General features: G+C 34.8%; 3 protein-coding genes across 3 annotated transcripts; 2 read left to right on the top strand and 1 right to left on the bottom strand.

The window, feature by feature from the left end:
• The first annotated feature begins 1,251 nt into the window (after window positions 1–1,251).
• LOC143449905 (sodium- and chloride-dependent GABA transporter 3-like) lies at window positions 1,252–5,539 on the top strand. Its single transcript, XM_076950243.1, has 12 exons — window positions 1,252–1,833; window positions 1,913–2,044; window positions 2,147–2,408; window positions 2,591–2,723; window positions 2,830–2,964; window positions 3,055–3,158; window positions 3,844–3,937; window positions 4,010–4,153; window positions 4,426–4,563; window positions 4,740–4,946; window positions 5,016–5,186; window positions 5,337–5,539. Exons 1-12 carry the CDS (start codon window positions 1,716–1,718, stop codon window positions 5,466–5,468), a joined length of 1,770 nt encoding a protein of 589 aa, XP_076806358.1. The 5' UTR covers window positions 1,252–1,715; the 3' UTR covers window positions 5,469–5,539.
• On the bottom strand, window positions 5,303–8,798 carry LOC143449906 (nuclear cap-binding protein subunit 2-like). Its single transcript, XM_076950244.1, has 4 exons — window positions 7,630–8,798; window positions 6,515–6,696; window positions 6,286–6,424; window positions 5,303–5,913 (listed from the first exon to the last, which is right to left on the bottom strand). Exons 1-4 carry the CDS (start codon window positions 7,720–7,722, stop codon window positions 5,764–5,766), a joined length of 564 nt encoding a protein of 187 aa, XP_076806359.1. The 5' UTR covers window positions 7,723–8,798; the 3' UTR covers window positions 5,303–5,763.
• A 1,491-nt stretch (window positions 8,799–10,289) lies between these two features.
• LOC143450254 (uncharacterized) lies at window positions 10,290–25,385 on the top strand. The gene is made up of 18 exons (XM_076950715.1): window positions 10,290–10,439; window positions 12,056–12,226; window positions 12,498–12,618; window positions 13,674–13,753; window positions 13,880–13,990; window positions 14,134–14,253; window positions 15,008–15,209; window positions 15,596–15,734; window positions 16,413–16,515; window positions 17,763–18,011; window positions 18,142–18,291; window positions 18,567–18,694; window positions 18,775–18,952; window positions 19,094–19,245; window positions 19,355–19,552; window positions 20,383–20,449; window positions 20,526–20,606; window positions 23,750–25,385. Exons 1-18 carry the CDS (start codon window positions 10,395–10,397, stop codon window positions 24,065–24,067), a joined length of 2,613 nt encoding a protein of 870 aa, XP_076806830.1. The 5' UTR covers window positions 10,290–10,394; the 3' UTR covers window positions 24,068–25,385.
• The last annotated feature ends 922 nt before the right edge of the window (window positions 25,386–26,307 follow it).

Genomic DNA, 26,307 nt, shown 5'->3' with positions numbered 1-26,307 from the left:
GAGATAAATTTTCAAAACAGCTAGAACGTCATTTCTTCTCCATTTCATTAGGTACTCCTGATGTAGGCGAATGTATTTGCAGACAAAATGCACATATACCTTGTTCCTGATCATTCGCTAAAAACCATGATAGCTCCTATTATCACACTGAAAGGTTTACTGAGAAAGTGTGCAGAGTATTTTTGCTTGGTTTTGCTGGTTTCGTTACTGCTTGCACATTTTTTTATATTACCATCAACCACTCAATCGCTTAGATACCAATTAACTTTAGGAATATAAGTCAGAGTCGCAATGACTGAAATCGTTTGCTTTATTTGTGTAATTTTTTCAAGAACTTGACTCGACTTCAACCCTTTTAAAGAAATTATATGAAAAACTTGACTTTTTTAGAATCAATATTTGGAAAACTGACTCAACTTGGCACGAGTCAATTTTTGTAAATTAAGTTTCAACATTAAAGCAGAAATCAGTTAAATTGTCTGTTTTCTGTCCGATCACATTTATGTTGGTGCAATTTGTTATATTGTATATACCAGAGTTTTTCAACCGGGGGCCACGGGCAGATGTCTCATTAGTGAGCTGTAGTGTTGTAATAGTGAAAGACGAGGCAAAGCGGGATACAAATTTCTCACGTTTTTGTGTTTGAGCTTTTTGTGCAAAATTAGCGGCGCGAAGACTACTGCACACGCAGTGGTGAAGCAAAAAGTATTTTGCAATTAACAATCTACATTTTTCATTGATGAGCGTGGGGGCACGGATTTTAAGGGTAACTGTAAGGGGACCACGAACCATGAAAGGTTGAGAACCACTGGAATATACTGTACCTAAAAAAAAACAAAAATAAATTATTAGCAAACGCGCATGCCGCAGCAATTTTCGTAAAAATTGAGAATGTTTATTACAAAAAGCGGTATTTTTACTTTTTGTGCAATCTGGTTTCAGATGCTAAATGAGTCGATCTGATTCAAGTCTCATTTTAATAAAAAACTCGGCTTGACTTGAGTCCTAATGGGTAATTCAATTAATTGACTTGAAAGGAGAGTTCGAAAACCTTCTTCTAATATAATGATAATTATATACTTTTAATGCTCTGAAATATGATAGTTATCCCGGATAATAAAGTTTCTTCTTCCTCGTTTGGGCAAAGAAATTAATGGCACACTTCCACTTATCAGAAGTGTTCCTCGTTTGCTTATTCTGTATACGTCAGTAAATGTATAACATCTTGACTGTTCAGTATAAACTGTATTTGTGGTGCTGTGTTTCAATCACCAACTTCGAATAAGGGCCTACAATTGTGAAAAATATGCAGTGCATTAATTCCTTATGTCCTGCATGATATTTGCAATGTTTAAGTTTAGTCATGTAGCTCCTGCTGATGGAGCAAATACAATTTTCACAGCAGCCTATTGTCAAAATTACGAAACAAAATAGGCTAAAAAGATCGAAAGTTAATGGGTGGTAGCATTTAAGCAGTGTTTTATGCCAAATGAATTACATTGTTTAACTTTAAGATTTTTAATTAATTAATTTTAATTAATTTTAAGATTTTAGCAATAGAACTACTCATTTGAAGGCTTAAGATGACCAATATTTTTATGTCTATATTTTTAGAAGGCTGAAACCTCTTGATATATGCGTGAGCTTGGTTTGGAAATTACTTGTTTTTAACTTTGATATTTTGTTTGTATTTTGTTGCGTCCAACATTTGTAGAATGGACCAACGGCAAAAATGGAAGCATAAAATAGACTTTTTCTTTAATGTAGCTGGAATGACAATAGGATTGGGAAATATTTGGAGATTTCCATATTTGTGTTACAAAAACGGAGGTGGTAAGTGCATGATGCCAAAGCTACCAGCAGTATCGTGCGTTTGTGCAACCGAAATGACTTATTTTGTTCTTTGTTGTAGGAGTATTTTTGATTCCTTATATTATAGCGGTAATGGTCATTGGGTTTCCACTATTTTTTCTTGAAACATCCTTCGGTCAGTATGTTGGAAAAGGTATGACCAAAGCGTGGGCGTTGATTCCGTTGGCAAAAGGTGATGTTTAATTGTATTTCTTCGTAGCAATCCTCGATTGACACAATACAAAGACGTAGTCTATATCTGGATTTTTAACTTGGCCATTTTCTCTTCGTGTAGGAATAGGGTACGCAAATGCTATGATAACATGGTATGGTAACGGTCTGTATGGCGTTGTACTTGCTTGGGCTTGCCGTTATTTTGTCGCCAGCTTTTCTCGTGAGCTTCCATGGACGTCATGTAATAACAGCTGGAATACAGATAACTGTATTGGATTGTTCAATGAGATGAAATCTGTCAATATGTCATTTGATGACAGTTTATCCAATGCTTCTGATACAAATTTTTTGAAACAGAAATCTGCTGCTGTAGAATATTGGGAGTAAGTGGGGCATGCTATAGCATATAGGCTGGTATATGTTTTTTTTTGAAATGAAGAAAACCCTGTTAATCACAGAATAAGCTGTATATTGTCTTCTGAATATAGCTGCACTGTCGGCATTGATGGCCAAAACAATGACTTAAGTTAGTACTAAACGCTGCGGGAATCTTTTAATCCCACAGACACAACATACTTCGGGTATCCAGCGGTATTGATGACGTTGGGAAAATGAACTGGGAAATGTTCTTCTATTTGCTATGCTTATGGGTGGTCGCTTACCTATGCATATTCCAGGGCATAAAATGGTCAACGAAGGTAATAATTTAATGACGTTAGTTATATTTCTAATTTTTACTGGCCACAGAGTTTCAGATTTACTCAAGAAAAAAGTGGAAACCTGCTGTGTTTTATGTGTACGTAGGTCGTGTACGTAACAGCTACGGTTCCAATCGTTATGTTGCTAGTTATTTTAGTTCGCGGAGTGACTCTCGATGGAGCGAGCGATGGTTTAATGTTTTACTTGAATCCCAATATCACTCGACTCGCTGACGCACAGGTTAGTAAAACGCACTCTTAAAAAGTTGACTAACTTCAAAACAGCCTTGGTTTTCAATCATGAAAAACGCGTTTTCACTTTTCGACCCAGGTTTGGATGGACGCTGTAACACAGGTGTATTATTCGTACGGTGTTGGTAGTGGTGCGCTGGTAACGCTTGCAAGCTACAATAATTTTAACCACAACATATACAGGTAACATTAGCGGCGGCGTCTACGTCTCACTCAAATTCATTTGCATTATCCAAAATATTTTTCCATGTTTGCAGAATATTTTAGAAAACTGCAAAGTACCTTTATGAATTTCAAACATAGAAACCAGAGTGCCTTTAACCATGTTAAAACATACTGCTTTATGGTTGCAGGCTCTTATGTCAGAAGAACATGTAAACATTTCTTATTAGGCTATGTTTTGATGACATGTCGTCATAATAACAATACAAATTTGATATTTGACTTCTGCGAGATTGCAATGCAAAAGTAAGAAAGAACTTCAGTCACGAGACCATTTTTCAACATTCAAACAATATTTTGATAGAAAGGTTGAAACAAAAGTTTTTGCTAGCAGTTCCGTTTCTTGTGGTCGCAATGTATTTCATGAAAGACTGAGCGCGAAATGAATTTTGGCAAGTTTTGGCGAAGGAAAAAAATTCATGGTTTAGAAATTACAAAAATACTTTTGGCAGTTTTGAACAAATATTTTGCGGAAATGTAACCTAAAAATATTTGGATGAGGTGTAAGAGCCACCGTTGGAAATGATGCCTAGGCTGCAAGCATTGTTACTCATGTAGTGATAGAAAACACAGTTTGCTTGCAACAACAAAAAGTTGCTGATGTACGACAGTGCAGCAGTTTTAATTTACATTCACATTTTGCTAGAGATGCCATCATGGTTGCAATTGTAAACAGTGGCACCAGCTTTTTAGCAGGGTTTGCCGTGTTTTCCACGTTAGGATTTATGGCAAAAGAACAGGTAATGACCATAATTTCGATAATTAGACAATGCAAAAAGTTCAGCAAAAAAGTAAAAAATTGCTATCTCTAGAATATCTCCATTAATGCTGTTGCCGAATCCGGACCTGGCTTGGTATTTATAGCTTATCCACAAGCGCTGTCCTTGATGCCTCTACCTCAATTTTGGAACGCGTTGTTTTTTCTCATGATCTTGTTCTTGGGATTTGACTGCTTGGTAAGTATATGTACTAAAGGAGAAAGCGTAAATAACTTGCACCTTTATTACAAGAAATAACCCAATTAAGCAGTGTCATCACGAAAATGACAATATTTTGAAATGATTTTAAGAGTTTCAGTCAATAAATGGGTGATAAACTGATAAGATAGTGTTAAATAAAACCAGAAATTTTTTTCTTGGATTTTTATTATGTGTTTTCTTTGCTGTGATGGAGGTGTTGTGATCTTGGACGTTTACGTTTAAACTATATTTAAAAAAAAAATTTTTAGTTTGTATTCCAAGAGTGCTTAGTTGTTTCTGTGATGGATTTTTTCCCATGGTGGTATACAAAGCGTTGGGGTAGAGCCGTAATTCAGGCAGCATTTGTGATTCTAATATTCGCGATGGCATGCTCAATGATAACTGAGGTAAAAATAGTAACTTACAGCGTACATTAAACTTTACTGTAAGCACCTGCTTGAGATGTTAATATAGCAACATACACGTTTCTGCTCATACTGTTTTGCAAACTCTTGGTCATTATTATTAATTAACGAAAAGAAAATATTAACCATACTTCCCCTCATCAATCACTATGAATTAGGGTGGGATATACGTCTTCCTTTTACTCAACGACTACGCCGGTGCCGGATGGTGCTTGTTTTTCATTGGAACTTTTGAGTTTCTTGCCATATCTTGGTTGTACGGGGCCGATCGTTTTTGCAATCATGTTCGAACGATGCTTGGTACCGACGCAAAGTTTTATTTCATGACAATGTGCTGGAAATACTTGGGACCAATGGTATCGCTGGTATGTATTTCTTAAAAATTTTGTTAAAACTATGTCAGTAGCTTACAAATTTTGATATTTTGTCAACAGGGTATTCTCGTGTATTGGTTAAGTTTATACGAACCACTCGTATACAATAAAACATACGTCTATCCAGTGTGGGCACAGATAATTGGGTGGTGTCTTGGTCTTAGCTCATGTCTATGGATTCCATTGTACGCATCTTATCGATACCTCACCACTCAAGGGAATCTAATTCAGGTAACAAATATTAGTCCTTTGCTGTCAGTCGTTGAAAATATTCGTTAAACGATATTCTGAAACTTTTTTCTAAATTGCATTTTACTCATTTACTTCAAATTCAAATAAGGCTGTAATAATATGAATGCATAAATTGATTTTGTATTTCAGCGCTTGCGAAATCTTCTTACAGTTCAAACTCTAACAAAGCAAGATCCAAAGCCGTACAAAGTATCAGTGATTAAAGTTGGTTTATGTGAAGAAAAAGCTGTCAAGTACCAAAATTACCCAATTCAACTATAATATGGCTGCAGAGAAATTAAACGGGCCTGATAACATAATCAAATATTGATAATAAACAATCTGTGAGTATATCTGCAGTTAGTGATGTTGTGCATTATCCTAACTGGAGCATAGCTACAAAGGTAAAAACCAAGATAACAATGGCAAACGTCACTGATAAATTAACCAATACATCTCAGAATAAACAGGGACCCGTGGGCGTGGCCTTATTTCATTCACTAACACTGGGAGTAAACGAGATAAGGCAATGTCATATATTCTGGCTGAAAAAACAATCAGGCCTTCTGATAAGTGATTACTCGGGCTTGGCTGCAAGATTTCCTTGCCTTTCACGTTCCCTGGTTTCTGCACCAGGACCGGATGTTTGTTTGTCCGTTTTAAGCTGTGCGCGAACACCAAATCCACCTCTGCCTGGGTCAAAATCCTGACGATACTCATCTCTCACCTAAAAAAGATAAAGGCAATCCCCGGCTTAAGCGACTCTAAACGGGAAACAAAGACAGCTTTTCTTAAACTCGAACATGAAACTGTATCACAATTACAATTAAGAAAGAAGTACCAAATACTGTATGAGCGCTTTTTGAAGTAAGTGTCAGGAACACTGCCTAAGTGAGGGAAGCTATGCTGATGAGGTCGTGGGTATGTTTCGTTTAAAAGATACTACAGTTATTGTAGTAGAAAAACAGGACATAGCTATTGCTTTTTGGATCACAATGATTCTATCCAGCTGTTTTACAAATAATTTTGAGTGTAAGAAATTGGCTGGGCAGACTAAACTTAGCAGACTACATAAAGTGGTAAAACATCAAGGTAGTACTTGTCCTCCAGCTTTTCCTCTTCCATATTGTCGACCTTCCTTAAACCCAGCATCCCAATCTGTGCGCACAACACGATCATCCAAACGCGTTCCATTAATAAATCTCACACAATCTTCAGCTGAAACACGGTCATAGTATCTAGAAAACCAACAACTCACCATAAAATGCTCAATAACAATTGGGCAACCACCATTTAAAGAGTGAACAAAAAGCAAAAAACTAACTCACTCAACAAAGCAAAATCCACATGGCGTCTTTTTAAATTTGTCCAATCCCATAACTACTCTTTTTAAGTCACCACATTTTGAGAAAAGTTCATAAATCTGTTCTTCTGTTGTAAAATATGAAAGGTTTCCAACATAAAGTGTGGTAGACAATTGAAGCAGTTTCTCTTGATGAACACGATCTCCCTGACATTAAGCAAACATTGAGTATGAATTGTGCATGATGATGAATAATAGCCTCATTTTTTAGAATAATTTTCCACCAGTTGCTTCAAAATATTCAAACATTATGTGCAAATTCTAGAAGCAAAGTGAAAGATAAAAATATGGCTGACAGGTGTTCCACCAGCACCAGCTGTGCTAAGGATTATTCAACGTTTTGCAGAAAAGCTGCAAGCCTGCAATTCATCAAACTCAATTTGTTATCACCCTAGCAAAATGTTGTTTTGTGGTCTAATAACTAAACCATGAATTATAATATATATAATACTTCGTAAGTACATACGATATAACATAAATGAGTATTACTTATATATGTTATATATCACATATATTAGGAGAAATAACCGTTCAACAAAATTAGATCACTAAACAACTATGGCCCTACGGGTGCTATAAAAGATAAATGGTTGCAATCAGAAAAAGGGTTGGGGAAAGCAAAACTTTCAAGGTTCAATAAGAAAAGGCAAATTTTCATTCCCACCATTCAGAAGATGGAGAGATTGTCATCCTTCCAAATGGTGTGCAAAAGCTCTACCATGCCCTTGCCTTTTTCAAGTTCACTCAGTCATATAAAAGGCTCTATCAGAGAAACACTAACATTGTCTGAATAAATGTGAAAATTATGTATGTGATGTTTACTTTTGTTCAAATAAAGTGGTGATCCATATCATCTGGTGGCTAAATAAAGCGAATTCGACAGTAATGAAATAGATATCAGATTTAAGCTAAGGTCATTGCATGTAACATATAATTTTCAAATGTCTTTGAGTTTATATACTGTCATTGCCACAACTTAGCAATCAGCCGCACCTAAGCCTAATCCGTAAAATGTATAAAAAATATATCTTAAGAAATTCAGCAACACTATAAAAATATTACAATTGTTGACGTTATTACCTTAAAATGTTGATCCCGGTAAGCTGTTAGTTCCACACCTGGATCTTTAAGTATAGGACGTAAATATGCATTTTGATTGATATCAACAGACATTGAGAAACCTCTTCTAACTTAATCAGCAACACACAAAACTTTACATAAAAACATAAAACTTTACATAAAAAAATAATTCTCATACGATTAACTACTGCTATGCCCTCCTTTATGCATTGCAGGCCAAAGCAAGAAAGTGCATGGCTCCGTGACAATGCACGGCACATCAGGGTGAGAAAAGCATTCATCTTTGAATAATAATTGATTAAACTCCAGTATAATTCAATATTAAAGAGCACTGGCCTAGGTTGGTAGCTACTGTATTAGGAATTTGCCACAAGAACGATTATTTGAATTCTTATATAACCAACACATGCCTTTGCCTCAATACATAAAAGCAATAGACTCAGAGGAGCAAAGCCTAGAACAGTGGTTGTTAACCTTTTTCATCTGTTTTCCCATTAAAGCTTACCCCCAAACCCAAATTAGCTTACACCTTTTGATTTTCAAATGTCTTCAAACGGTTAGAGCTTCAGTAAGCCTTGAGGCTTGATTACTTCTATATAATACGTCTATATATATAATTTGGGTCTAGTATACAAGTGCACAACTAGATGACGTCACGATCTGAGTAGCTGGGTACTAATAGGCATCCTGTGGTTGTTCACTTGTGTACAACAGACCCCATTATTGAACGTCAGATCGGGAAAGTTTGTTGTTTTTTAGTGAGAAATCCCCCATGTAGCAAGTTGAAACAATATCCACTTTACGTACAATTCAATTTAATCCACAACTGCTTGTGCACTTGGGCTAGCAAACTTTCCAATCTGTTGAACATAACCAACCATAACACTTCAGTTAAATGAATTTGTCGTAATCACTAAGCAAACATTGCAAAAATTTTACACAATGAAAGTAATATGCAAATAGGAAAAATTTACTTGTTAAAGGCCAGTACAACAGCCAACAGAGCCAACCTATAAAATATAAGAAGGGACAGTATGGTATAACGGTTATCAAAATATACGCCGCCTATCTTAACAGTTTAACCAAAGATTACTAAGTAATACTGATTAATTTAATTGCTTAGTAATCTTTCATGATGGTTTAAAGATCCAATCCAACCCTAAACTCAAACCTTCTAATGTCTTATCTTTCTTGGGATGTTATCATGTTTGTAAGGTTTGGTAAAATGGTGTAAAAAGTAGGGGAATCCCCAATTATTTTTCTTCAAATTGGCGACCAACCTAAACTATCGGTAGGCGGCAGGAAAAGTCCATCAAATTAAAAAGATATAACAAAAACGATGAAATTTACAACTTAGCAATTTTAAGTAAGATTAAATGATTTGGCCCTCTGTTTCCACTTAACTAAAATTCGTTTACAACCTATGGGAAATTGGATAACAATTTTGGTGTAAGTTAAACATCAAAAACAGGTAACGCTGTGTATCTGTGTTGGATCTTTGCCAGAAAGGTGGCCATGATTCGAAAGAATTGGAAGCGGCAAAGAAACAATGGGGAAACTCGTCGGTGGCGTATACTTCCATGCTAGATAGTATGGCACACCAACTCAAATCTGTCAATTCAGCTTCAGGACAACATTGAACCAATGACATATAATACCTGGTTAGGGTTGCCATACGTCCGGATTTCCTCGGACATGTCCGGAATTTTAGTGCTCAAACTGCGTCCGGGGAGAAATGCTAAAATATGCTCAAATGTCCGGAATTTTTTTAAATTTTTGTTGCGTTACGGGTAATAATTTCATTGTTACGTCATAAACCACAATACAGCGCTCTATTTGGGATACAATGATACATGGATGAGTGGAGCTGGGCTAGTAGCTGAAGGCCTTATATCTTGGTCGATATTGCAAAATTTAGAACATGTCTGAAACGATAAGAGCGTATATTCGCTGAAGAAAATTATAAAGCAGTGAGAGCAGTAAAAAAATAGCTCAACAAGAGGTCTGTTACAGACCAAATGAGAATACCATGAAAATTGTCGTTTGTTTAATGCTTAATGATTTCGAAGTGGGGCGCGGGTTTTGTTCGCACCGTCAAGGTGGGGCGCCTCTCCATAAGTTTTAGAACCCCTGTTCTAGTTGAAGATGCGAGCCGAATATGTTAAGTGCTAAAATTTAATTTTGTTATTGTTTTACTGTAGAATATGGCTAAGCGAAAATGTAAATTCACGGATGAAATGCAAGCAAAACATCCATGCTTCAGAAAGGGTAGAAATGAATGGAAAGCAGAGTGTTTAGTTTGCAAACCGGGAACATACATCTCAGTTTCACACAGACAGACAATGTGTTCATACCTCATTTTAAAAACCGCTAGTGGGCACTAAAGAGTGTCCGGATTTTAGGCCACGAAAATATGGTAACCCTACATAGATGAATTAACCGTCGATTTTAGGTGTAGTTTGTTTATTTCTAGTTTTCATGCTTTTAGTGTACCATTTTCTCCAATATCTTGTTTGTAAATTTCCATTTTTTTGTTTAAATTTCTGTACTAGAATTTTATGCATCCACAAAAAGTTTCTACTTGCTTGAGTGCGTAGATTTCTATGTAGCCTGGTCGACTACTAACGCCAAGGTTGTATTAGAAAAAGACAAAAGTGAAACTTTGAAAACCTTTTTCATTAACCTGAAGTGGGAGTAGTTGCATTGTGATGCTATGACTGTGTTTTTTATGAGTAAAATGCAATAATCAGCAAGTTATCAACATCATGGATATTTCAAGTGGTAACGTAACAAAGAAGCAAAATCATAAGGTAAACCTACACTAGGCCTATATACGCACTCTTACAGACTTAGGCTTAATTTTGCTCGACTTTCGACACTGTACCGTAGACTACTTTAGGAAGCGGCAACCTAGCAAGGTCTCTACTGACTTAATGTGAAGTATAGGTTAAAAGTCTATGATGTAATATATATCTATAAACCTTGTGTGGAAATACACAACCAAATAACGCAACAGTTTGAGTAGCAGTTGTCTAGGCTAGTGCACAAATACATCACGTGACTCGAGATATTTATGCACTTCTGCACTAGACACAAATGTAGATTAATTTTTTAATGGCAACGTTAAATTGAATGCCTGGCACCAATTAGCCTATAGTGCTTATTATGCTTGACTTCTACTTTTCCCGGAAAGGCTAATTTCCACTTGAAAGTCTACGAATTTTAGATTTTTGCATGTGTGACTTTAAATTAACGTTAGGTTGTTATAGTAATTGACTAATTATGACAAATGTGGGCAAGTATTATAGCTTTAAAATTTGTCACTGTTTGCATCAATAAGTTAATGTACTGTCTAACCAGTGAGACCTGGTTGTCATCTGTAAGTTTCTAATTTATAAACAATTAGGTCTAGCATTTAGGGTTATTATTTGCTAATTTACAATGGTAAATGTTTGAAAAATGTGGCTTTATGTGTGTACATTGCGGTATTTGAATTGCTCCCCACTAAAATAAAACATAAAGCTTTTAGGACGCAATGCTACTGTGCTAATTGTCATAATTAGCCCTTATTCCTTCGGAATTCTAGTGCAGATTTGATGATATTATAATGTTATTAGTGTTTAATTTCGTGTGTTTAACAGCAAGCGCTGTACTATATTTTGGCCGTGTCTAGTATACACAACACATAATTACTCCCGAATTACATCATTCGTTATCAGTTATCACAGCGCTCAATGTTCATTCTCAATGTCAGTCATATATTGGGAGTCTGATATTAACAGTTTATTGAATGCAGTTTCATTCTGTGCTCTGAAAACAGTAACCGTTTCATTGAGAATCAATAAAATATCAACATACAAGACATTGACAGTTTGGCTTTGGTACTGTGTTGCTCAAATAAGCTATCAAGGTTTAATAAACGTGTTATCATTGGAGTCAGACCGACGAACAATCGATCAAGCAATAATAAGCAATAATCAATTCCAACAAAACGTCTAGTTAGCACACTACCATGTTTGGGTGATTTAGTTAGGATGGTGAGACGGTGAAATTTTGTGTCATGAATATTAGAATAGTTGTTTTCAGCCTTACGACAAATGTTGATTATTTATGCCAACATAATACCTATGGCAATTATTATGATTTATGTTGTCGTTTAACTCGCAATTGTAAACTGGAGCATATGTCATTTTTCTTTGGCACATATTACAAAAATTTCAGTTGGGGTTATTTGTTATTGATAGTAGTATCAGATGCATTTATAATCTTTATCTGCTACTTATTTAAACTGAGTTTGTTTAAAGTGTGAGGTGCTGAAAGTATAGAAACACTTAAGGAGCTATATTACATTTACGGTAACTTTTTTGGCAAGAATCAGTGCATACAATATTGCTTTAAGTATTGTAATGAATCATTGTTTTCTCAGATCATGCAGAATATGCTTGATGCACTAATCAAATTTGAAGTTATTGAAGAAGATGAGATCACCGGCTCTGCAGACTCTATTGTTACCACTGAAATGTTGTGGAAGCTGTTTCAAAAGGCTGAATCAGATTTTGTAAAACAAACAGCAAGTCAGAATAAAGAACTTATTGAGGTAAGCTGTAACAATCAGATTGCAAAGTTTTTAGTAGTTTGCTTAATCTATGAAAATATTTCCATTCTTTTAACCGTTGCAAAGGAGAGATTAGTAAGCATTTCACACATATAGCATTTTGGTTATTTGATGATGTCATGATAGTCATCTTGTTGTGTAAATACTGCAAAAATTTCAAGATTTATATTTCACATTAAAAAAAATTTGAAAACAAACAAAGCTAATCAGTTACCCCCCATCCACATTGATTTTCTCTTTTTTATTTCATAAGGTCCAGAAATATGTTGATCATGTTCGAACATTGAGTGAAGAACGGGATCATTTAACTGCTGAATTTGAACGAGAAAATGAAAGACTCAAGTTGGACCTTCAAAAAATGAAGGAAAAGACTGGTATGATTCTTTGTTGTTTGAATTTTGTGATTACATGTTTAGAACTCTCTGTGAATCCCTTCGATCTAACATTGATTGACGAAACTTCAGCCAAATGTTTCAATGTGATGTTCCAGTCAAAAAATTTTAATATAGAAAAGATTTTTAGTGTAATCTTCTTTCTTGTCTCTTTCTTGACTAATTTGTAGCTTGAGCATCTTACATTCTTTGAGAGGTTGTCAATCAACTTACCTCGGCCAACTCCTCTGACTTAGATATTGAATAAGTTCATATCTGGCCAATTTGTCAGGCCAATTTGTTATATTATTATTATTGATCATGGTTGAGATGAGAGGAGTTAGATTGACTTGAACTATCTTTAACCTTATGTGCGGTGTACCTTACCCTTGAAAATTTGTTGATGCTTCATATTGTAATAGGGAAGTGCCAAAAATTATTTGAAAGTTGCGCTAATGTTGAGTTATTGCAAATTTAAACCAAATATGTTCAGTATAGAAATCTATCAAAACTATGTTTCTGATTTTATACACGGAAAGTTTTGGTATCACAATCCTTTGTTATTTTGATAGGTCATCACATGATTTTCTTTTATGTAACAGTATCTTTTAACATGAGAAAAGCTTCTGGCAAAGTAGGTAGTAAAACAAATGTTAGCAACATGCCCACTATTTGCCAACAACAGATTATTTTGTTTTATTTTGTCAACATGTCATCTGATATTGCTAGAATGCAGGGAAAACATACATACTGTACAATAACTCGGCATATGGTAATGGATGGGTAAAGCTTACATTTTCCAAGATACATTTTTCTGTGAATGTAGTGGAGTTGCACAAATGCACAGATCTACATTACTCTAAAAGTTTAGTACATCATGAAAGATCTGTAGATTACATGGCTATTATACTACTATAACAGAAGAACAAATAAGTTAGCACATATTATAAGTTTTTCGAAGAGTCTACACTTTTAAATGTACTTTGATACTGATTTGAAGTTTCATGCGATGAAACAAACAGATTTAAAAATATCTTAATTAATTTTACTTGTTATAGATAATGAAAGAGAAGAAATTGTTGACATGTGTCAACAAGAAAATTTGGAAGAATTGATAGGCAGCAGCTATACTGAACAGGTTTGACAAATATTGTTTCGCCAAAATCTCCTGTGCAAAATACAGTATATTATTTTCAAAAAAAATCTTAAGTGATGTAGGAAATTCAAAATGTAAGATTAATTATATCAATGTTTTCAAAACCAGATGGCTTACTTGCTTGTTGTTCGAGCAACTTTATTAGACAAACTTGATGCGATGCAAGAACAACTGGGTGAGTCTACCAGCCAACATGAAGAACTCAAGAGCAAAGTCAAAGTAGGTTAATAGATCTGCAGTGAAGTCCCTACTTAAATCATATCTGATATTTTTTATCTATCAAATGTGCTATAAATTATTATTTTCTATTCTTCTGCGGCTGATAATTTTAACTATAGTTTTCAAAATTTCTTTCTATAAAGGTTTTAACTTCTGAAGATAATGAACTTCAAAAAAGAATGAACAATGCGATGTGTGAAATGGGTGGAATGGCTTCAAAGCTGACTGATGCAATGAGGGAACGAGATTCCTTAAAGACAGAAGTTTGTAACTTAGTAATGAATTGTAACGCATTAGGAGTGGAAAACAACTTCAGTCAGAAACACCAAGTCCCGTCCAGCCCACTGAGACTATTAGACAAAATCACTCGTTCGCAACTTTGCTTGACATTTCTAGATTAACAAAAAACAACAGATGCTAAAATTAGTATTAAGAATTAATTAACATGTGTTTTGAACACATACTTATTAAAATTTTTAACTAATCACGCGAAAAGTACCGAGACTGACTGAAATTTCTTGAAAAATGTAATTCGGTACAGAGATTCGGTACTTTTTTCAAAAATCAAAAGTGCCGACAGTACTGTATCGGTACTGAAGAAGTACAGCGCTACAGTAATTCGGTACTGCCCACCTATGGGTACAGTTATGTAGTATGGTACAGGTAGGACAGGAGGCAGATGCGCAAGACGTGTTCAAAAATCTTGACTTCATTTTTCCCACCACAGCCAATACTGCATGTGTTATTTCGCCCTTTCTGAGCATGTATGGAAATTGCTAAGCTGATCAACAGCATCTTTTATCTCTGCTTGTACCTTAACTTCAGTCATGTAGTGCCCTCTCATCAGATTTTTGTTTTTACACAAAATGGTATATTGAGGTATATTGCTTGCAATTAGTTGCACTGGTAAACCTAGTGCAAGTTTTTTTGTGTTTTCTAAAATAACGTACGGTATGCAGTAACTAGATAATGTGTATTTTCTTACAAATTCCACAAAAGTAACAGAATTTTCTTTAGATTGAAGAACTCAAGCGAGCCCTACATGGAATTAACACTTTACCATCATTAACAACTGCTAAAGCACAAGCCAATGCACATTTGGATGAGTTGGAAAAACAAAAAGTAGTTTATCAAAATTGCATCGAAAACCTTCAGCAGGAATTACTGGTATTTCAAGGACAACAGAAGAAAAATGAAGAAATGGAAGCACAAATTGAAGGTACTGTAGATACCATAACAATTTCGAAGGGTTATGAAAATTGTGGCCAAAATGAAAGTTTCTGCAAATTGTGAGGCCCAAGCTATTAAATATGATTATGTATTTTACAACATGTAAAATTTTAAGTGAACTTTTATTATTGTTTTAAACTTTTTGGAAACTGATTACATAATTGATGTGAAGTTAGACCCCCTCTATTTTCGAATTATCTTTCAACAAATGACAATAATACTAACAGTGACGTTGGATATAATACTGTTAGTGATGTAAACAATTGCTGATCATAATATGTTCTACTGTATGTATAAAAATTTGATATCCTTATAGCTAAAAAATTTCTCATTATAGGAAGTAAAAAAGTTCACAAAAATAGTTTTTTGTTCTAGAGTTGCAGGAGGCCAATGTAAAATTGCAAGATATGACCAAAACTTTAAAGAGGCAGATAAATGAAAATGAAAACTTGCATGAGGAAAATGTGCGCTCAAAAATGTATGCGGACTCACAGAAGATAATAGAGGAAATGCAGTAAGAAAATCTGATATAATTAATTACACAGCATTTTGCAGTTTTAAGTAACTATAGTTTTTTTAGTCTTTTATTGTTAGGCTTCTAAGTATGTATTTATGTTCGTTTTGACGAGCTTCATTTTATAACAGCAAATACATTATGGGCAGTGATGTATATGTTTAATGCAGTTGTTAATCAACTGGTGTTTTCCAAGCTTTATGCAATAAAATTTCATTTGGAGATTCAAAAGCTTTCCTGCTTATCAACAAGTTTAAAAAATTTGTATTCAACCGGTCAGATACTTGAATTTTATATGCAAGTAAAGTTTATTCTATGAGGTTAAATTTACAAAGATGGGCACCACAAACAAGAAGGCAGTCCAAATAACAAACTACAAAATAATGGCAAATTAAACATTGTTACCTTGTTTGTGTAACCTATCACCATCGCAGCTACAAGTAAGATGTAACATAGCTGCTATTTGGGAAAATACTTTAGAAAACACCTAGTAAAATATATTTAAATAACAACACACACCAAAATCAGATCTGTGATGTAAGACTTACCGGTAGCTTAAGGTCGAAAATGAAAATGACTGAAAGGTGATTGTATACCACATGAAAGGTTTTTGTGAACCAGTGGTGGTAGGTGCACCACAGGTTGGGAAAAGCTGTGTTAAAGAAACTTATCTTTAAGGGTTGCCTTGGAAGAAGATGAAGCAAAATCTCAAATGCAACAAGCTACTTACAAAAAAGAGATCAAAGAATTAAAAGACAAAATAACTGATTTGGAAGCACAAGTAAGGGATGATATTGGCATACATTGTTAATGATTTATGGTTAACAATGTAAGTTCATAATCTAATCAGCATTGCTCTCTGATATGCATAAAGTAATAAAAAAATGACTGGGAACAATTTTTTTGCAAAAAAAGGCTGATAAAAGAATCAGTTGATTACGTAAGACAATAAGAAAGTGATTAACTAAACTCTGAATAACCTTCTATCAAGTTATACCTATGTTCACTTGGTGAAAAAACTTCACTGGTCAAATCTGATTGACTGACTCTGACACTTTACTAAACATTTTTGTGAAACATTCTACAATTTTTTTTGCTTACCAGTGGCCGTATTTAGTGCTAAATCGTTATTTTGTTAATGAAATTCTTTATGGAGCTTCGTAATTGCTATTCATTTCGCATTAAATCGCTTAACCAATCTTCCGTCTTTTCTGCTCTGTGCTATCAGGATTATGGTGTTCGCAATCCGTAACCTGGTATTGTTCATGATGTAACAGAGGAATCCTAGTCTTGCACCAATTATATCGCTGCGTTCATTGTATATGCCACTTGCATAATTATCTTGTTTTGAATTTGTATATAGCCTACCGCTTAATAAACCGCCAAATAAAATGACTGAAAAGTGGCGCTAAAACACCAATGAAGATCGCAAGCTTGTAGAGCTTATAAAGGATAAATTGTGTTATTTTTTAAATGAGTTTTGGAAACTTTCAGACATAAACGTTTTAGGCTTATGAACATTATTTGAGTTAGATCATCCAAAAATACAAGGCCTATTTCATTTCTTGTCACACAAAACTCCTTGGAAGTGTTCGTTGATATATATTTCAGCACATGATTTGAATAGCTCATACTGTAATTCTGTAAATCCTTTTTTGCTGCTTAAAGTCGAACACAAAGCAAAAAAGCAAGTCATGATACTTGTCTATTGTTAACTTGAGAATAAAAATGACCTAATGAAACTAACTAACTCTGAAATAGTCATCAAATATGCGAAGGGTTTTTTAAAAAAGATCATTATCTCTTATTGTAAATTGTTATAACTTTGCGATAACGATGAGAAATGAATAGCAATGTAACGATTCGACGCTTTGCGAATAAAGATAACAATGAGCATAGAACACAGCCCCAGCTTCATAATTCTTACCATTTCATTACTACTTTTACAATATAGTTTCAATTTCTTATACTTAGTTTTTTAATAAATAGCTTTGATTTTTAAGGCTTTGAAATTCAATATTTTTGCAGATTGTTCTGCTTAAGAAGCAACAACAATCAGCATCACAATTGAAAGCTCAGCTAAAGGAGGCTCAGTTTTGTAATGAAAGTCAACAACATGACTTGGAGAATCTCAGGGGTAAATTAAAGGCTTCTCACAATGAGCTGTCAATGCAAGATGCAACATCCCAAAGCAGGAAGGAGCAACTAAATGTTCAATTCAGAATATCGTCTGAACTTCAAGAACGGAACATTACTCTGGAAGCAGAGTTAAGAAAGGTAAATATCTCAAAAGAAATAACATATTTTGTGAATTTTAATTCCATTGCTAAAATGTGTATGTATGTTATGCTCAAAAATTGTAGAAATTGGTAAATTTCACTCCTAATTGAGTGAATTTCTACTTTAGGTTATGGAACAGTTAAAGGAGTCTCATGAGAAATTGAACAAGTCTCAATCTGAAAAAGTTGAACTCCGGGTAAAAGATGACACCACACACGCTGAGACACACACTCTCACTAAAGGTGAACATGAGGATGTTTTGCAACTAATGCACAAGGTAATGCGTTTGTATTGGAAGTTATAAATCTGCATCACATACACTAGTGAAATGATGAAATTCTGACTTTCATCTTTTGAACACAGACTTTGCTAATATCATCACCAAATATACTGTAGCTCAAATGAATTAAATTAGTGGTCAAAAAATGTACCCAGCTTAGAAAAGATCAACTCCTAAATAAAACCTTAATAAAGCAAATGTATTGGAAAACTAATTGACAATCATACAAGTACCCAGTAATATGTTTCAATTTATCCAATGATATCTTTTAGATATCTGAACTGGAAAATTTGCTCTTCACAGAAAGGACCAACTTGTCTAGTAAATCTGATAAAAACGTTGAATTACAAAGAGAAATCCTAAAATATGAAGAACAACTACTTAAAGAGAAAAAGCTGAGGTAATAATTGTAAACTTTTGCCTCAAACGTTTTCTGCATTTTGATGTTATATTGATTTATTCTGTATGAATTCATTGTAGTGGCATGGTGGCTAAAAACCTTGAAGAGAAGTTGTCTGCATCACAGAGCAAAATCGATGGGATATCAGAAGTTGAGCAAGAACTTAGAAATACAATTTCAAATTTACAGCAGCGAGCACTCAATGCCGAAGCACAGGTGCTCTTAATTTCCGGACAGAAAGACCAGCAAGAAACTCAGGTGCTCAATACATGTACAGTATTTCACAAATGCATTTACGTAAAACATTTTCTTTTCTTTTTATTTAGATTTATTCTGTTGGTGATTTGCACTGATAAGTTATTCAATTGGCATTTACAGAACTTTATACCATCTTTACAGAAGCTAGTGGCCGACTTAAATCGTACCCAGCTGGAAGATGCTGTGGAATTGTTGAGGAAAAAGCTAGAAGCATGTGCATCGCAAGTGAAAACCAATACAGACAAATACAAGAACCTTAAACAGAAACACAAAACGAAGATTAGGAGAATAAGGTGTCAAAACTGGCCATTCGCCAAGTATACTTTGGAATTCTGGCAAAAATTTCTGTACATATAATCGTAGTCAAGTGCACGAATAACTAGACGCTTTGCTTTTATACAGAGAGCTGTTTCTGCTGGAGAGGAAAGCTACAAGTGATGAAATAGAAAAACTTGAGCATCAAGCTGCTTCAGCAGAAGATGCGCTTAAAAAGGAGTTGGCTTGGAAAGATGAGGCGGCTTGTGACATTCGTAACTCTGAACATGATCGTAGAAATGCAATAAACCAAGCAGATATTGCAATAAAAAAAGCTGAAGCAAGGTAACTCTAAACTTATATAACGTCTTCCTTAAAGTATTTCACAGTTATTTCTAAGTTGGTGTAGCTTTTGCGTTTAGAGAAATAAAGTGCTATGTAACATTTGATACCATAACCATAAGACAGCTGCGGGCACTTCGCACTACACTGAGGAAAGAAGGTATATTGGGGAATTTGATTTTTTTAAACAGTTACTCGTTTAGAAAAAGATTATGGAGATATATTGTTGCTTTTTAAAGACATCCTTTCAAATTAATTTTGTAGGTTTTTCCATTTTGACTAATGTTATTATCTTCCATAAAAGTTAGGCATTGCTAAGTTAAACTACTGTGTTTGCCATCAATTATATAAATGTTATTAATTCCTAGAGCTGATGGTGGCGGAACCGTGTTAACCCAGTATATAGTAAAATATAAAAACAGAACATAAGGCGGCATTATATAGGGTTAACTTTTATTGTTAATCCTCCTAAACGAGCTTTCACAAGCATCAACTTGCTTCATCTCTTAGTATGCACCTGATGAACTTATTTTGCGAAAGGTCGTGTAGGTAATTAAAAATCAAAAACAAAAGTTGACCCTATACAGTGCCAGTTTATAATCTGTTGTTATATGCTATTAATTTAGTTAGCTTCTTCAGGGATTCTCATTCTTTTTAGCTGAAAAACATTTATTTCAGAAATTGTTAAGTTAAGTTTAAACATTATATGAATCATGTTTGTCAGTTGTAGACCAGGAACGGTTTTTAGGACGGTAGATGAGGGTAATGTTTTAGCATAAACTTGTTTACTAGAATATAATTTCAAAAATTATTTTTAACTTTTTTTTATCCAGCTCAGAGAAAATCAACCAATTGGCTATTGCTAAGGAAGGTCTAGAGTCTGAAAATGGAATGCTTCAAGTATGGTCATCAAGATTGTGTGAACAACTCAATACTACATGACACTGTTAATTCAATTTTTATTTTTTTTAAACAGAAACAACTATTGCTTCTTGAAAAGCAGAAGTCTGAGCTTGAGAAGATGATAGAGTCGACGAAACTGACAAAGCAGAAAGAAGTTGGTTACAGTTATTACTACCCTAAATAGCGGTACCCTAACACCAAACGAATTTGAATCTGTCTCAAAACCTGGTTCTCGGCGGCACTTTTTATTATTGTAATGAAGAATAATTTAAAATTTTGGCCAGAGCCAGGATTCGTATCGGTAAAAGCACGCATGTGAGCTTGGAAAAATTCCACTGTTCAAAGATAAATATCCTTATTTCATACCGTGCCATTTCGACTTGCTTTTAACCAGAGGTGGGAACGAGCGCTTTCCTTTTTTAGGAGCGTTTTCGAGAGCGACGTTCTTTTTTCAACGTGGCAAAGGAACAACGAACGCGCTCCTTTTTAAGGGTTAGTCGCTCGTCACTCGTTTTTTTGTACAAACAACACTGTGAGCGCACAAAGTGGATCGAAAAATTTTTAGGTTTTTGGACCGCAGTAAGGCTATAATTTTATTTTGTGAATAAAAAAAAGGCTGCTTTGAGACTAACATCACGCACAATTTTTGCTCCGCAAAGTTAATGGCGAAAAGAAACAACATAATACGCAACACTAAGCATGCCATGTTATAGACCAGGGGTGGGCAACCTTTTTGAACCCGAGAGCCGTTTTGGTTATTAAATTTTTACTGACGAGCCAAGTCATAAGAACTTATGACGTCATAAATAGTTTAGGTCGTTTAATTGTTCCATATCTGCATTCCTCAATCGAAAAATATCATTAAATTTGGATAATTAACAACTTGTCATCAATGCTGGCCTAAATAAGGAAAAGAAGAAGAGAGAAACGTTCATAAACAGTACTCTTGGTAGCCTTTAAAAATTTTTTGAAATTTTACGATTCGACTAGAAGAGCCACAAAAAACATGCCGGAGAGCCGCATGCGGCTCGCGAGCCGTAGTTTGCCCACCCTTGTTATAGACGCTTTGTTTTTTAAGCTGACAACAATCAGTCGAGTCGTCATCATGATGTCGTAGTTTACTTCACGCTGCGGTTATTTTCTAACTTAACCGATACAGTCGAATCCGGTTAATTGCATAGTAAATTTGCCAAGCCTTTTTATGCGATTAAACGAATTATGCGTTTATGCGAAAGTGCAAATTCCACTTATTTTCTTACTTAACGTGCGAAGATGGTCACGTGTAAAGACGTCAACACGCAAAACACTAACGTTTATTGTGTATTGCGATCATCCATTCATTCAAGCACGCAAAAGATGAAAACATGCTTTCTTGCATTTGTGTTTTTAAACGAACAAATGTGGCCATGACCGCCCCTTCAAACTGTAGTCGTTGGCGAATTGTATGAAGTACATGCAGAACTTCTTTATTTTTTGGTGTTGTCACAGCGATTGCGTCACCAGAGCTTTCTTTATTGTTGTCGTCTTTTACAACTTGTTTGTTTCGTAAAACTTCTTCACATATTACGGCATCATCTTAACGCAACGCTTTCTTTACGCAACGCTTAAATGAAACTAAAACAATTCGCATGTTAATGTGTGCGTATTGACAGCCACGTGTTAATGCTTAAATTGAGCATTGTTGGTTTGATTGTTTCGCAACAAAGCGCATTACAAGTCACAAAGCTTACGCATTGCGTGTGCGCTCCCAGTGCGCGTTGTTTTCAATTTTATCTTTTAAAAACTTTTGAATAATCGAATAAATCACCTTCATTTTTATTCAACTAAGCGGATTATGCAATAAACCATTATGCGATAAACCGAAGTATTATCTTTACAAATGATAGACTATGGTTTGGGACTTGCGCCCTTTATGCGATAAAACGAATTATGCGATTATCCAGAATGTAATTAACCGGATTTGACTGTATATGCTTTGAAAGTATAGTGTTGCACGTAACTCAAAATTTAATTTCGTTATTTACGTGCCACGTCACTGTAAGTAATTACGTAATTTTACCTGTTACTGTGCGCGTTGTTTTATGGTAATACTATGATATCAATGTTGTTTATTGGCAAAGCAGGTTTATGTCACAAGTAATTGATTAATATTGAGTTTCAGTTTCGCAAAATTTGCGTTTCTTTTCGATGACAGTCACTAGAACTTTCTCAAAAAAATAGTCGTTTTGTCTTAATTGTTAAAACAAGATGAAATGTAAACAGAGGTTATTTATTATAGTCGGACTTATGTTCTGACAAACGTGTTTCCAGACTTAATTGCTTATCGTGACTTTATCGACGTTGTGTGTGATCTACTTTTGCAGAAGATGCGAAAGCGATATTTCTTGTGGACTTGGTGCATTGTGATATAACTTAACAGTTTCGCAGTGTCACTGCCAAACTTCCCATACTCGATTTATGGTCGTAGCAATAGTTCTCAAAGGACAGTTATTACCTCACATCACAAACATTGTTTTTTGCTATTGCTCGGTTTCGGAAAACATTGATGTGGGCCAAGAGCCGAATGCAGATATGGCACCCATTTCAAATGCGTTTATACAAGAAATGGATATAGATAAAAAGCTAGTTATCGATGTTTTGTTTGCGTAAAATATACCAAAAAAGTAGGTTGCGTAATAACGTAATTTGTACCAAATATCCGTATAACATTTGCTACGTTACGCAATTACGTAAGTTTCATATTACTGTTTTCAATTACGTGCAACACTATTTGAAAGTGAAGAATATTAATTTGTTGAACGTCGGCATCTACAATTCCGGAAGGTTTTTAATACTTTACATGTCTATTGAATATTTCTGGCGGGTGTGACCAAAGCAAAACTTTTCAGCATGGGATTTCATGAAAGTTCCTACAACATTTACAAGAAATAGTGATAAGCAAATACAGTTGCAATTAGACACACGTTTTACAACGCAAATTTGCAACATAGGAATGCGATTGGTGTTGGAAAATGCGCCGGAGGGAAAATATTTTTTAATTGTTAAAAAGAGCATAAGGTGAGCGACAAAACAAGCGCGCTCTAGTCTCTATAGATTATAGAAGAACCAAAGCAAGAGCGACGCTAATTTTAGAGGACCGTTTGTCCAATTCTGCTTTTAATCTTGTTATGTGCAAAATCTGCTCAAGTGCAACCTTCCATAATTAATTGATATTACTTCAGTATGAAATTAATTCCCAACATACTTGCTTATGGTATTTACTTCAGATATTAGAATTTCATCTCATTGCTTTTACAGGAACTAAATACCCTGCTCAGCAGTCTCAGTTTAAGTGGAAGCTTACCATATCTGGGCAGTTCTACCGGAAATCCACAAAACCATTCTTCTGATACATTGCGTAGCGGTTCCAATCGGAATATTAATGATGGATTAACAGGAAATAAAAATTTTGCAGTGGCAAGTGGCGGTGATAATGAAACGTGGAATCGTGTTGTTAACTTTTATTCCCATGACCCAGGCAAAGATGGCCTCAACTCTTCCTACCTTAACCTCTCACAAGGTGATGCGGGGCCGTCTTTGTCAAACAATGGTTTGAAAAAGAAATCACAAATCTAGCAGTGTCTTGCCCGATTTTGCTTCATAGCCGTCCAACAAAATTGCCTGCAACAGGCAAGGAAATATGTGCTAATTTCATTTATGTTGCTGTTTTAGTAGTTTTACTTTACAATATTCTTTATTATTTTGGCTTGTGAAGAGTATAAAATTTTGCGTTTTGTGCCTTAATTACAGAAGAAGGTAGAATAATTGCTGTGAGACAATCCTGATAAAAATTACTTGCATTTTACAGTGTATGTGTTAAGGTGTCAGTTTTTACCGTTTTGATATTTTTATTATTTGCACAAAGTGATTTGCAGGTACAGTTTTCCACATGTCTTTTTTATCTTCCAACAGTGTAGTTGTTTCGTTGTTTGTGTTATTTTGTTCTTAAATTCGTTATACTTAGGAATTATTTTGTGGGTTTGGTGGTCATGCTAACCTACCATCTTATAGCACAATTCTATTATTACTATCTTGCATGTTTTAAGCTCTTGGGCTTTGCCACTTTTTCCTGCTGGTTATGCTTGTTCATGAGCATATGCAGAGGTGGGCAGTCGGTACTTTGAAAGTAACGTGGGAAACGGTACCACTACTTGGCAAAAAATGTACTGACGGTTCCGGTATTCGGTACTATTTCAAAAAAGTAGTTCGGTACTTTGTCAGTACTCGGTAACGGTACTTTTTGTGTAAAAGATGTTGCTGCAAATACAATGTTTGCTGCTATTATACCCCCGGTAAAGGATACTCCAGGTCAAAACATGTGTGACGTTAATCGCTTGCAATTTTACTTAACATTTTTAGATTAAAGAAGAGCAACAGATGCTAAAATTGGTATCAAGGATTAATTAACTTGTAATTTTGAAAACAAACTTGTTAAAATTTTGAAATAATCACGTGGAAAGTACCGAGCACCGGGAATGTCTTGAAAAAAATAATTCCGTACTTTTTTCAAAATTACCGACGGTACCGGTATCGGTAATGAAAAAGTACCACGATGCAGTAATTCGGTACTGTAGTACCGCGGTACTGCCCACGTATGAACATGTGTTTTATTGTGCTATAACTGCAACGGTTAGCATCCTAACTTTCGCTCCGCACAGTTAACGGCGAAAAATAAACAATACAATACAAGTTTTTTCCTGATAGATAAACTTAAAACATGCAGCTTCTGGCTTAGTATAAACACTGTGTATTTGTGCCTTGATTGCATGGCTTGTTATCATGTATTCCATGTTGTTTATCCATCACAACTTTTTTATCCTGCGTCGAATAAAACGGCCAGTTTAATAATAAAGTTTTTAAATAAATTTATGTATTTAATTAGCTACATGCTGTATGTGCTGAGTGAAGTTTATATTTAATTATTTTAATCATGAAAACTTGAAGTAGGGTAGTCTCCACGTATGTCAGCTCAAGAGAAAACTGGTGTTACAAATTCAACCAAAAAAAGGAACAGAACACCCTTACCTTTTAAATTATCTTGTTTTAATATAGGATAAAAAATATCAGATTTCATTGAAAATAAAATAAATTTCTGAGTTCTAGCTCAACTAGGTTTTAAGATAAAAGTTCCTAAGATCTTGGCATTCTTGCAATTGGAGTGTTTTTTGGTAGTACAGTTACTACAGTAGCATGTACAGCTTTCATACGAAAATGATAAAAACTGGCATGTTTCAATTCTGAGTTATGTTCTTTATATGAATATAACATTTAATTTAACATTAACGTGTTCCTCTTGAAGGTTCAGGGTTGAATTTTCCTTATCGTGGGCACTGTAGTCGTTTTTTTTATTTCAGTGTTTCACTTAGACACCATACATTGTATTTTAACTTTACTCTGTTAATATCAAATTCAGAAATGATGTTAAAACTTTTTAGTGTAATACGGAAATTTTTGAAGTCAATGAGAAACACTGCAGCCTTATGACAAGTTAAGTAAACTGATTATTTCGTTGCTTGTATTTGTTGATACTTGTGAGCTTTGACTTTCTATTTACAGCCAATGCTGTTATTTTGGGTTTTCTCGACAACAGCAGTAGCACTTTGGCTATATATAAAAATATATTGTGTAATACGATATATTTACACAGTGCCAGGCTCTGATGAAAATGGCATATTTGCTGATAGTCGCTGTGGCAGCATACTGCACAATATATATTTATAGCCAAGGTGGACCGTTTTGAAATGGCACACGAACGACTTGTGTACAGGGATGTACAATACAGAATAATTGACTATTCTAGAATAGTTTATTTTAGA

Source organism: Clavelina lepadiformis, chromosome 3 (genome assembly GCF_947623445.1).
Source record: "Clavelina lepadiformis chromosome 3, kaClaLepa1.1, whole genome shotgun sequence".
NCBI classification, from domain to species: domain Eukaryota; kingdom Metazoa; phylum Chordata; class Ascidiacea; order Aplousobranchia; family Clavelinidae; genus Clavelina; species Clavelina lepadiformis.
The sequence above is the reverse complement of the archived record's forward strand: the minus strand, read 5'-3'. Positions and strand labels throughout refer to the sequence as shown.